The sequence below is a fragment of the Papaver somniferum genome, unplaced genomic scaffold (genome assembly GCF_003573695.1).
Source record: "Papaver somniferum cultivar HN1 unplaced genomic scaffold, ASM357369v1 unplaced-scaffold_103, whole genome shotgun sequence".
Taxonomy (NCBI): domain Eukaryota; kingdom Viridiplantae; phylum Streptophyta; class Magnoliopsida; order Ranunculales; family Papaveraceae; genus Papaver; species Papaver somniferum.
Genome location: NW_020619159.1, coordinates 1,204,265 through 1,218,179, shown reverse-complemented (window position 1 = coordinate 1,218,179; position 13,915 = coordinate 1,204,265). Strand labels below are relative to the sequence as shown.

The following is a 13,915-nucleotide window of genomic DNA, read 5'->3' as shown; positions in this document are numbered from 1 at the left end:
TAAAGAATGCTGGATCATGAATATAGTTATTATGCTTCGGTGCTGATAGATATTAATTTTGCTGAGATGAATGATACTGATGTTATACATGTTACTGTGGGAGGGTTGGATTTCTGGCAACCAATTTATATTAAAAAAAAACCTAAGTTCTATGCTAACTGTAAAAACAAAGTCACAGGATAAACCGCAGTTTCAAATTCAACAACATGCTCAGAATGCTCAGTAACATGCTAAAGATGATTGACAAGTTGCGTGTCACAAAAAGAAGGATAAACACATCCCAGTTGTTTCACCTGGTTTGGATGACAATAAGGTTTTAAACAATACAACTACAGAAGAAGGTGAATTTGTATCAGGGAGTGATGTTGGAACTGTTGATATACAGTTACAGGAGGAACTTACGAAATCCTAAGCTGTTGTGCGCTCTGCCTTAGCTGAATTGGCAAGAACTAAGCTTAAGGTAGCTGACACGCAGTTTTAGTTTCTAAAGCTACGGTGAGTGAGCCTGAAAAAACTAAGTCAACAATCGATTCTGAACCGGGGGAGAGTAGGAATCTGATTGTTGATAGGTCTAATGGGGTTTCTTCCAGCACTCTTTTAACTGATGCTTTATCCAATCGTGAATGTGTTATATCTCCAAATCAATTTGAACCCCTGAATGCTGAAATTGGGTTGATTGAACAAGCAGAGACAACTTTACAGACTTATGATACAAGTACTGGCAGTTGGATCTCTCAAACTCCAGCTATTATTTCACGATATACTTCATCCTTTCCGCCACACATGCGTACTGTTAATCCTAGTCATAATATTGCTCCTGGGAAGGGTGCGATGACTGTTTCCAAACCCGCTCAAAAGGATAACAATACCATGGGAAGAAAGATACCAATTGGTAAACATAACCAGGGTGAGGCTTTTCAAAAAAAAATAAATTCTAATAGATCTGCACAGCGAGTCGGGATAACTAGCCCTAAAAAAGATGGTTTTTAATGCGTGTTCTCTTCTGGAACATAAATGGCATTGTGCGGGAGGAAGCACAATGTAAACTGAAAGAGTTAGTTAAAGATTTCAAGCCAGATATTATTGGCATTGTTGAGCCAAGGGTGTCTCACTCTTCTAGGTCCATGCATCGTTTCCAGATTGATGGTTTTAATAATGTTGTAATTCATAATTCTACTAATACTTCTATTGGGAATTTATGGGTTATGTGGTCTCTGAATCTGTCAAAGCCAGTGGTGTTGAATATGTCCAGACAGGCTATTACAATTTCCGTGGATGGTGTTTATATTTGTTCGGTTCATGCTAGTTATGTTCAAGTCACTAGGAGAAATATTTCGGGACAATTGAATATGGGTGCTCAACAAGTTCCGTGGTTGGTTATAGGCGATTTTAATTGTGTCTTGCGCAATGAAGAGAAGAAGGGAGGGGCTACTCCAAGGACAACAATGGTAAATAAATTTAGTGATTGGTTGGATGACAATAGTCTCTTTGAGGCTGAGTCATTGGGTTGCAATTTTACTTGGTCAAGTAGACAAACTGGAGCACAGAGAATGATTAGTAAATTGGATCGTGCAGTGATGAACATTTTTTGGTTGAATTGTTTTGAGAATTGGCGGTGTAAAGCTCTTCCGAGGGAAGTTTCCGACCATTCTCCTCTCATTGGTTATCCTTTTATGAATATTGGACCGAGAAGAGCTCCATTTAGAGTTCAAAAAATGTGGTTTTCTCACCCGTACTTCATGAGGATGGTTCATGATAGTTGGAATGCTCCTTTAGTGGGGTCTCCGGCTTATGTTTTTCCACAGAAGTTGAAGCATCTCAAGGCTGACATGAAGGTTTGGAATCATCTAGTTTTTGGTAATGTTCATGTGCGGTTGAAACAAGCACAACTTAGGCTTGAAAGTGCTTTACGTGTTGCAGATGAGGATCCGTCAGATTTGCATAAGCATAATTTAATGAAGGAGGCGACAGTTAAAGTTAGTGATATTCGTTTGCAGTTGGCAAATATGCAAAAACAAAAATCTAGAAACAAATGGTTAATGGAGGGAGCTAGCAACACTAGCTTCTTTCAATACTATTAGAATAAGAAGGAGTAACAATGCTATCTCAGAATTGATTGATGATAATGAGGTGACTATTACTGATTGTGACCAAATTAAAGATCTTTCTATGAACTATTTTGAAAATAAATTTAATGGTGATGCTTCGGTCCCGGTAGATTCTCTTTTTGACATTGACCATGCGAGCATTTCGGTGGAGGAGAGTAATCACATGGATCAGCTTCCATCGTTTGAAGAGATTCATGAGGCTGTTTTCGATTTGGGAGCGGATAGTGCTCCGGGCCCGGATGGCTTTGCGGGTTTTTTCTACAGACACTGCTGGGAAATTATTCGTGATGACTTGGTGAGTGCTATTATTTTTTCTGGTTATTCCGCATGGTATTAACTCAAGTTTGTTATTACTTTTGCCAAAGGAAAGAGGTGCTAATACTCTTAGAAATTTCAGACCAGTAGGTCTTAGTAATTTTTTATTTCAGATTTTTACTAAGATCCTTGCTACACGTTTGGGGAGTGTGCTGAGTAATTTGGTTTCGGAGGAGAAAGTTGCTTTTATGAAGGGTAGAAATATCCATGATAATATTAGCGTTGCTTCAGAGATGGTTAATGTGCTGAAAATTAAACGTAAGGATGATAATGTGGGTTTAAAACTTGATGTTACTCAAGCTTTCGACACGGTTAGTTGGTCGTTTGTTTTGGAGGTTTTTAGAAGATATGGGTTCTCGGAGTGTTGGTGTGATTGGATCCTCAGCATTTTGAAATGAGCAAGAATCTTTGTCCTTATGAATGGTAGTCCGGAAGGTTTTTTCAGTATTGATAGGGGCCTTCGGCAGGGTGATCCTTTGTCTCCTTTGATTTTTGTTTTGATTGAAGATGTCTTAACCAGAAGTATCACAAAACTTTTTCGTGAGGGTCACATGACAACTATGGTCATTAGAAAAGGTATTTCTCCCACTCATTTGTTTTTTGCTGATGACATGATTTTCTGCAAGGGTAACATGAAAAGTTTGCGAAATTTGGTTGCTCTTTTGGGTTTTTATCAAAGAGCTTGGGGTCAAGCTGTTAGTCGGGAAAAGAGCAAGCTCTATTATGGAGGTGGTTCTTTGCGAAGACGGGCAACTATTGCTGAATTCTTGGGTATGAATATTGTAACCTTCCCAGATAGATATTTGGGGATTAAAGTTATGCCTGGTGCTGTTAAATATCATCACATTAGTGATGTGGTTGAGAAGATTGAGGAGCAATTATCTGGATGGAAAGGGAGGATGTTATATTTTCAAGATAGAGTGGTGCTAGTCAAATCAGTAACCGCAAGTTATTCAATTCATAATATGGCGGTTTACAAGTGGCCTGGAAAATTTATTCATCAATGTGAGGTAGCCATTCACAACTTTTTGTGGTCGGGCGATTTTCAGGTGAGTAGATCTTTTGTTGTTGCTTATGATAAGATATGTGGTCCTTATGAATAAGGTGATTTGGGTCTTACTCAGACGCGAGTTATGAACAAGGCTATGCTCATGAAATTGTGCTGCAATATTTGCTCTTCTAAAAAGGCTTGGGCGGGTTTTTTAAATGAAAAAGCGTGGGTCTAACAACCACACCCAACAATTCGTTTGGCAGTATGAGAGGACTTACTCCAATACACTTTCTAGAGAATCAACTAGACAGTCAGACTCAATCTAGATAAAAGTATATCAAAGAGTTTAATATCTCTAACTCTTAATTCAATCCGCAATCAGCAAATAGAAATCTGCGCAACTGATTGAATATAAGAGGAGTTAACTTGGACGGTACCAAAGACCAATGTTCAAGTGTCAATCAACGTAAATCAACAACCAAAGGTTGGATATTCTAATTGATTTATCTTAACGCACAACCTATGATATTTCAATTATATAACAAAATATAATGCGGAAAAGAAATAACATAGACACCAGAATTTTGTTAACGAGGAAACCGCAAATGCAGAAAAACCCCGGTACCTAGTCCAGATTGAACACCACACTGTATTAAGCCGCTACAGACACTAGCCTATTACCAATGAACTTCAGACTGGACTGTAGTTGAACCCTAATCAACCTCACACTGATTCAAGGTACAGTTGCGCTCCTTACGTCTCTGATGCCAACATGATACTACGCACTTAATTCCGTTAGTTGATCTCACCCACAACCAAGAGTTACTACGACCCAAAGTCGAAGACTTGATAAACAAATCTGTCTCACACAGAAAAGTTATAGGATTGAATAAATCTGTCTCCCACATAAATAACCAAGAGTTTTTGTTCCGTCTTTTGATAAATCAAGGTGAACAAGAACCAATTGATAAACCAGACTTATATTCCCGAAGAACAACTTAGTATTATCAATCACCTCACAATAATCTAAATCGTATGATGGCGAAACTAGATATTGTAGAATCACAAACGATGAGACGAAGATGTTTGTGATCACGTTTTATCTTGCCTATCGGAGAAATTAATCACGAGCAAATCTTAGAGAAGATAGTACTCAAATGATAAGACCGGGCAAGATCAGAACACGCAACTACAAGAGAAATAGTTGGATCTGGCTTCACAATCCCAATTAAATCTTTCAAGTCGTTAACCTACAAGGTTTAGGAAAACCTAAGGTTAAAGGAGAATCAACTCTAGCTTATGCAACTAGTAACACACAGGAGGTGTGGGGTTTAGGTTTCCCAGTTGCTGGAGTTCTCCTTTATATAGTTTTCAAATCAGGGTTTGCAATCCAAGTTACCTTGGTAACAAAGCATTTGATATTCACCGTTAGATGAAAAACCTGATTCAACCAAGCTTATATCTTTCAACCATTAGATCGAACTTATCTTGTTACAGACAAATGAAATGTACCCTCATTTAGGTTTATGAACGGTACCTAAACGCGTACACCCATGTTGTCTCAAGAATGGTCAACCGAAGTTAGACATATGATAACTCTCATATCAACCATATTCATATTATCCATAACTAGTTCAAATGACTCAAATGAAACTAGTTAAAGAGTCGTTCAATTGATATATTCTCATAGAAGTATACAAGAACACAATCGAAACAAAATCGGTTTGATCCACTCGAATCAATTCATGGACATCATAGCCACGGTTTGCAAAGATTGCATTCCTTATTATATAAATGTTTAAGTTCATGTACACAACCGATTTTAGAAAGTAACCCACTCAAGTACGCAAACGGGTACACATACTTGAGTATCCGGACTTGAGTTTGGTTACGCCAGTACGCGTATGGGTGCGCATACTTCAACACATTCCAAACTCCAGCAGATTTTCACGGACGTGAACTTTCCGCCGGTATGCGTACGAGTATGCATACTTTCCTAGACATCAGTAACCACCAGTACGCGTATAGGTACGCATACTTCAGGTTCCCGATTTTGGACTTATACACTAATGTGATTAACACACTATGCTTATATCCAAACATGGTTACATGATTCTAAACTCTTTATTTCAATCATTGAAACTTTCTTAGAGGACGTTATATAGTTGTTGCTCACAAACTATTTTTCGTCAAAGCGATTTTCAAGTTATTGAAATTATCATAATGAGACATTCCAAAACAACACCAAATGATTGTATCACACAATCCATGTAAGATGTGACTCGACAATTTTCATATGATCATATTCGGACTTTCGTCACGAATGTAAGATGAATTCGGCCGAAGCGAAAGCTTGCCAACACATATTCCGATAAATATATAAACGAGATAAACTCAGCTTGAAATCTCAAATGTGTATAATAGAAAACTGTATCGTAACACGACTTATGTCTCAATATAGGAGATAGAGTATAAATAGACTTTCCAAGTGATAGATAAGTTTTAGTCTCCACATAACTTTTTTCGATGAAGTTCCACAAGCTCCCCTTAGTAGTTCTTCGTCTTCAAGAGATGAACGCCGTGAAGTCTAAATCTCAACTACATAATCTATGTCCTAGTTCCGAGACATCTAAATAGGCTAGAAATCAAGACTCATAGTTTTGATCACTAATATTGACAAACATGCTTGAGATAGCAACACATGCGAGTTGGACCGATCAATGCTCTAAAAATATCCCCCTTTGTCAATTTTAGTAACAAAACTATCAATACATATGGATTACAAAATAGATAAAAACTTTGTAACTTCTCATCCAAATGCTTGATCTCCTTGGCATCTTCCACATTACTCGAAATCTTCGTCACTTCCAAGTAATCCAATGATTCCAAAGGTTGTAAGTTTAGTATCATCGTTGTTGAGGATCCGTAGCGATAGCAATGAGAAAAAAAATGTTCTCGATCATTGTTATACAATGTCATAGTATTATTACACAACATCAAAGTTCAATTGCATCACAACTTTTACAATAATACTATGGTGATATGTGTTACTCCCCGTTAGTCAATACATCATCTCAATATGAAAACCACTCCTCCTTACATAATGATCCGTAAACCATATGTATTTGTAGTATGAAACTACACATTAATTCTCCCCCTATTTGTCAATAAAATTGGCAAAGGTACGAAAACTAGTAGGACCCTAATGAAATTTCCATAGAGATTCTTCATGACCAAAAGAGAACAAACATACCAACAAATTTAGATGCAATCATAAAGCTGAAGCTAAATGCATTCATCAAGGAGTTTATAAATATACAAAATAACCCCTATAAAATTCCACATCCGCACTCCCCACAAAGATATGGCGATTAAGCACAAGTTCATAAACGAACTCTCCCCCATAAAATGTCATTCCCGAGAGAACAACAAAGGCGACCTTGCTTTTACAAGAAAAGAAGGATTCCATTGGATATAACCAAATCACATGAAAACATGAATTTGTATCCAAAAAAATCAATAGAATTTACCACACAAGATGATCAATTCAATTGTACATGCTCGACATAAGAGAACTTATGGAGCAACACAGTAAAAACACAAATATGTGGATCCGGGAAGATAAATACTGCGAAATAAACAAGAAATCACTCTATTTTCCATCACCATTTGCACAATGACATAAAATAGACAATTCTTGTAAACAAAAGTTCGTCCTTTCTTCCATCAATATTTGCATAATGACATAAAAGGTATAACTTTTGTTTGTCAAAAGTTCATTCTATCTTTTATCAATACTTTCATACCGACATATAATAGAGATAACTTTTGAACAAGTATGAGACAGTCAAAGTTCACGGATGTAAACAACATATCCCATAACAATTTGCAATATATAAAACCAGAAAGATTAAAATTGCAAACATCATCTTCCAAATAGCTTAGAATTCAAATAAATAAATCTAAAAACATTGAAGATGAAAAAATGTTTGGAACTAGCTATGTGTAATCACAATAATGGCTATTCCAAACCCTAGTAATCCTTCTAAACAAAAACAAGAATAAAAATTCTCATAAGAAGTTTCCTATACATAATCAAAACAACTCCTATGAAACATTTCACTTACTTTGAATACTCTTCTCTTATTCCCTATATTCATCAAGCTCATCTTCGAATCAGATCAATCCTAGATTCAAGATTATCCATCTTTTCTTCAAGTCTCTTGGAAGAAGCTTCGAGATCACTTTTCACGTACTTGTTCCAAGACGAGATTCATGGTTAAAGAGAGATTATAAAAATGAGAGGCAGAGGAGTTCCCATCTGGAGAGGAATCCCGTTTGTCAGAGCACATCTCACTATCGGAAGAATTAAAACAAATCTTCTTATAGGGAAAAAGAACAGTCCAGACATCACTGTCTTTCCTTGAAAGACTTGAAGAGGACATGATAGGGATCTTCATCTTTATAAATGAAATGTTCATACTGAGGAGAAATCTTCATCTTTATAAGGAATGAAGATAGGGAAGGAGCCGTTCATGAACAAGAACAGTTTTAGGCTAAAACACACAGAAGCGAAACAACCCTAGACTTAAATATTTAATCACAACCCTCTTGAAAATTATGGTTCTTGTCTTAAGAGAGATAGACAAGAAACATCATAACAAAATTACAGAATGTAATTGTTCAAATCCAATGCAGGACTGGGAGGTTTCTTATGAGGGGATGAAATATTGGTTATTCCTTGTTTCTGTGTTGTCTTTAAGAAAGAAGAGTTGCGCACATAATTCTTTCCCCTTTTAGCACAGTTTTGAATACCTTGATTGTTGATTTTTGCAAACTATGCAGTGCTTTGGAAATCTCTTTTGAAAAGAATGAGGGTTTCATAGGAGATTTCTTTTTCCTCTTCTGCAAACATCGTTTAGCAGAGGAGAACTGCTTCCGATCTTCAGTGCTAATATCTTTAAGATGATCCTGATCATCACATAAGGCGACCAACATACTTGGTAAGTTCTTGTGGTTTTCCATATCATCCTTTTTGTCAGGGTGACTTGAGAATGATATAGAGTCAGGAGAAGCTTGCTGATAATGTTTAAAAGACTTAATCGAAGAGGTCTGAGATATCTTATAAGAATTACAATTGCGATCGACAACCTCCAGTCTTAAATTAAGCATGTTAGATCATAGCTCGGTCAACCTCGCATGCGTTGCTATCTCAAGCATGTTTGTCAATGTTAGTGATCAAAACTATAGGTCTTGATTTCTAGCCTACATATCTAAGTCTCGGACTAGGATAAAAAAATGTAGTTGAGCTCAAGGACTTCATGGCGATTCATCATACAACGACGAAGATCTATACAAGGAACCGTTGAACTTCATCAACAAAAAGGTATGTGGAGACTTGAACTTATCTATCACTCAAAAGTCTATCTCTTCTATCTCCTACTTCTTATGAGACAAAAGTCGTATGCTATATAGACTAGATCATACACATTTGACATTTCGAGCTGAGCATTCATTGCTTATCTTTTATCTCGAAATCGTGTGTTGGTAAAGCGTTTCACTTTGATCAAGTTTATCTTCACCTAGTGATGAAAGTCATGAAAAGTTTCAATCGCTTTGAGAATTGCTCTGACGTGAATCGGTCTGTGAATAACGGCTACATAGCATCCTCTGAGAATGTCTCAATGATTGAAATGAGAGTTTAGATTACATAACCATGTATTCTTTGAACCGAAGTTTTCGAACTTTGTTGATCAAGAGAAATCGGGAGGATTGTGGAATTGGCTTGCCAAGTCCGCGAACCTAGTTCGCAGACTCAGTCCGCAAACTGTCGGAAGTTCTCGACCGAGAATTTCTGCTGGATTTTCCAAAACTCGTTTGTGTGCTAAGTCCGCGAACCCAGTCCGCGAACTGGCGGAAGTTCTCTTTCCGAGAATTTCTGCTGAGTTTGGAAAACTCAACCGATTAACTTAAGTCTGCGAACTTGTTTGTGAACTTAAGAAGTTATGATTTAAAGATGTGCTCTGAACATGAAACACTAAATTACTAAGGAATGCTTTATGCAAACCATGGCTATAATGTTCATGAGACGATTCAATCGAATCGAATCATCTTTGTTTCAATTGTGTCTTGTGTAATTACATAAGATCTCATAGCAATTGAACAACTCTTTAACTAGTTCATTTGAGTCAATTGAACTAGTTATGGTGAAGAAGAACAAGGTTAATATGAAATGCTCATATGGTTGACCTTTTGGGTTACTATGTTGAACCAACATACACGTACACGTTTGGGCATGGTTTTCACGAACCCAGTAAACGTCTACCCAAGTGTGTGTGACAAGCTAAGTTTTCGATCTAACGGTTGAGAAATATTAGCTTGAATCTAAATCAGGTTTTCATCTAACGGTGAATAAGTATTGATTTGTAACTAAGTCAAAACCCTGATTTGAAGGATATATAAAGGAGACATCTAACATTGTGCAAAACTAGTCCCCACACGTCTGTGTGCTACTAGTGCGCCCTCTAGAGTCGATCTCCATTAACCTTTGATTTTCTTCTCTAAAATCAGGTTAACGACTTAAAGACTTCATTGGGATTGTGAAGCCAGACCGATACTACTTTATCGTAGTTGTGTGATATGATCTTGCATCTTCTATCGTACGAGTACAATCGATTGATTAGATTGAGATCGTGAGAGTTCTCCGATAGGCAAGATAAAGAAGTCACAAACATCTTCGTCTCACTGTTCGTGATTCCTCGACAATCCACTTGTGTAGTCAGGAAGGATTGTAGAGAGGTGATTGATTAATCTAGGCTGTTCTTCGGGAATATAAGACTGGATTTTCAATTGGTTCTTGTTCACCTTGATTTTATATCAAAAGACGGAACAAAACCTAGGGTTTATCTGTGGGAGACAGATTTATCCTTTGATAGACTTTTCTGTGTCAGACAGATCTGTTTATTATCAAGTCTGTGATTTTGGGTTACAACAACTCTTGGTTGTGGGTGAGATCAGCTAAGGGAATCAAGTGCGCAGTATCCTGCTGGGATCAGAGGCGTAGGAGTACAACTGTACCTTGGATCGGTGGGAGACTGATTTGGGTTCAACTATAGTCCAGTCCGAAGTTAGTTTGCAGTAGGCTAGTGTCTGTAGCGGCTTAATACAGTGTGTATTCAATCTGGACTAGGTCCCGGGGTTTTTCTGCATTTGCGGTTTCCTCGTTAACAAAATTTCTGGTGTCTGTGTTATTTGTTTTCCGCATTATATTTTATATAATTGAAATAATACAGGGTTGTGCGTTCGTGATCATCAATTGGAAATCCAACCTTTGGTTGTTGATTGATATTGATTGATCCTTGGACATTGGTCTTTGGTACCGTCCAAGTATTCCTTGTATTTTATAAAGACTCGCTATTGTTTTTGGCTTGAGTAAAAATCAAATCAAGAGAGAGATATTAACTCCTTGAGATACTTTTATCTAGATTGAGTCTGACTGTCTAGTTGATTCTCTAGCAAAGTATTTCGGAGCTAGTCCATACAGATTGCTAAGCGAAATATTGGGTGGTGTTGTTAGACCCCCGCTTTTTCAATTGGTATCAGAGCAGGCAAACACGTTCAAGACCTAACAAGTCTGTAATTGTAGCATCTGACTCTGTGGACAGAGGTGCTATCTCTATTAACGTACCACCAGTCCTCGATGACTCAAACTATCTATGGTGGAAAGTTGTTATGCGCACTTTTCTTCAGTCGCGTGACTTCCAATCATGGATATGTGTTGTGAATGGCTATGAGACTCCCGGTGTTATGGAAAGAGATGTTGTTGTACCAAAATATTTATGTATGTACAATACTACCGAGTTAGTTGCTGCAAGGGAAAACTCCGACGGGTTGAATGGCATCCTACATGCTGTTTCCCCAAACCTTAGACATCATGTGATCTCATGCATTACGTCTAAAGAAGCTTGGGATACTTTAGAAAGCGTATTTGAAGGTAACCCCAGTGAAAAGGAAGCTAGGATTCAAAACCTTAATTCTGAATGAGAAGACCTTTCTATGGCAGAAGAAGATTCGTTCGACGATTTTTATCACAAACTGTCTGAAATTGTTAATGCATCATGTGCATTGGGTAGGACAATCCCTGAAAAGGAAATTGTGATGAAAATCCTTCGATCGCTGCCATCCAGATACGAATCTAAAAGACATGCCATCGTTGAAGGAAATAACCTTAATACTCTTTCACGAAACACACTGGTCGGAAAAATTAGAATTTTGGATCGCGAATATATGGCAAGAGACGATCATCATTTGCTTGGCAACCGTGTCACCTCTCTTGATCATAAATCTTGTCATCCAAAATTGACGAAAGACAAAAGTTAGAATTGCTTTATTTCTACGTTGTCTTTGTTTATACAAAAACTTAAGAAGATCCTCAGACGTAGTAAAAGAAAGTCTCAAAAGGAAACTTTGTTAGTCAATATAAAGGATAAGAATACCAAGAAGAGCCGTACTAATGAAACTGGTTTTATGTGTGTTCAAGCCTCTTCGAAAAATCCTGAAACGGAGATAAGAGAGATAACTAAAGCATGGATGAATACTCTTGATTATTGTCCTGAGGAAATCTATGATTGCTCTCTCAGTCTTTTTGCTGAAAATCATTCTCATGATTTCTTCGTAACATGTCCGCCTGTGTTGGATCAGCAAACCTCTCCTGATTTTGTGTTGAACTCCATGAGTTTATCAGAAAAGAATCTACTAAATCACTCCGTTCAGTTGAGTTCACCTCAGGATCATCTTATCACGTCAAATCAAAAACAGTCCTTCCTGGATAACCGTAGTATGCTGAAAACAAAAAGGAAGTCTACCTTTCATCAAAAGGTGTTTTCAAAAAAGGTTCAGAATTTGCAAAGATCCGCAGTCAAGTTTTCTAAAACTCTGATCACAATGGATAAGCAGAAACCTAGTGAAATGGGTGGTTTCTCTCTTTGCAAAGATTATCCCAGTCCAATCTTGGATTGGAGGCCTTATGCTCAGTAATCTTGTTGAAAAATGATTCTTGTGTTCTCTTCCTCTTATACAAGAATCATAATATACAAGGGGATTGTAACATATTTCTTTTTTGTGCTTTTTCAGGTCTTGTTCGTGAATGGCTTCAGCTTTTTTTGATAACCAACTTCTGTTAGGATTTGGTAAAAAGGGTGTTTCTGGGAATTCTACACCTGTATTCCTTTTAAAAGGCTCTACCTCTTCAGCACTCTCATTTCATCCTCTCTATCATGTCCCCTCTAGTCTTTCAAGTAAAGAAAGTGATGTATGGACAGTTCTATTTCCCTCAAAGAAGATTCGTTTCGATTCTTCTGACAATGAGATGTGTTATGACAAACATGTCTCTTCTTATGATGAGAACCCTTCTGTCTTTCAGTTTGATAAGCTCTTTCTAACCATGAATCTCGTTTTAGAACAAGTTCGTGCTCTGAAAAATGAACTTGAAGTGTCTTCCAAAAAACTTGAGGAGAAAATGGATAGTCTTGAATCAAGGATTGACCTAATCGAAGATGAGCTTGAAGAATATATGGAATACGAGAAGAATATTCAAGGTAAGTGAAATGATTGATAAGAGGTATAGATACCCAGTATGTCTTCTTTTTGGATTAGTTGGAAGAATAACTAGTGCTTTGAATAGCGATGATTGTGACTACACATAGCTATTTTTGTTTTCATCTTCTTATGTTATTTTTTAGGTTTATTGGTATTAAATTCTAAAAATATTTGGAGGATGATGTTTATTGCAGTATTTTAATGGTTTGTGATATTGCAATATTTTAATGGGGTACATATTGTTTACGTCCGTGAACTTGAGGGTCCCATATTGCAGTCAAAAGTAAAGTCGTTCATGAATCGGTATTCGTATTGATGAAAAGACGAATGGACTTTTGACATATACAAAAGTTATGCCTATGCAGTCATGTATTTGATGGAAAATAGTATAAAATATTTTGTTCAACAAGGATAAAGTCTATTATGTCATTAGATGGAAAATATAATAGATCCTTGTATGTTATCCACGGTATTGATCTTCATTGATCTATTTTATTATGTTTTACCATGAAGGCTCCATTGTGTGTCTTATGTTGAGCACCTTACAACTAAGTCGATTTACCTTGGCTTTGTTGGTTGTTCCATAAGATGTTATATGTCGAGCATTAGGAACTAAATTAATCAACTAGTTTGGTTATTTAGTTAGTACTCCATAAGTCTTCTTTCTTATGTTGAGTACATGTACGGTTAAGGTTGTCATATTCTATGATGAACTTAGTCGGGGTTCCATAAGTTCTCTTATGTTGAGTCCAAATAATTAAATTAATTACTTCGGTGATTAGTTTGGTTGTTTGCATTCCAATTAGATTAATCATAGGTTCTCTTGTAATTAATCTAGTTGAGTTTTTATATATTTCACAAGTTCTTGTGTTGAGTATATGAAAGGCTACACTATCATGTTCTT

The 13,915-nt window shown here is 36.9% G+C and overlaps 1 protein-coding gene across 1 annotated transcript; it reads left to right on the top strand.

Annotated features, from left to right (window-relative positions):
- Positions 1 to 2,271: 2,271 nt before the first annotated feature.
- On the top strand, positions 2,272 to 3,526 carry LOC113327554. The gene is made up of 3 exons (XM_026574733.1): positions 2,272 to 2,403; positions 2,537 to 2,734; positions 2,891 to 3,526. Exons 1-3 carry the CDS (start codon positions 2,272 to 2,274, stop codon positions 3,524 to 3,526), a joined length of 966 nt encoding a protein of 321 aa, XP_026430518.1.
- The last annotated feature ends 10,389 nt before the right edge of the window (positions 3,527 to 13,915 follow it).

Coding starts and splice junctions, on each gene's coding strand:
- LOC113327554 (XM_026574733.1), top strand. CDS start 2,272: ATGGATCAGCTTCCATCGTTTGAAGAGATTCATGAGGCTGTTTTCGAT. Junction 2,404..2,536: donor AAATTATTCGTGATGACTTG/GTGAGTGCTATT, acceptor TTTTTATTTCAG/ATTTTTACTAAGATCCTTGC. Junction 2,735..2,890: donor TTACTCAAGCTTTCGACACG/GTTAGTTGGTCG, acceptor GGCCTTCGGCAG/GGTGATCCTTTGTCTCCTTT.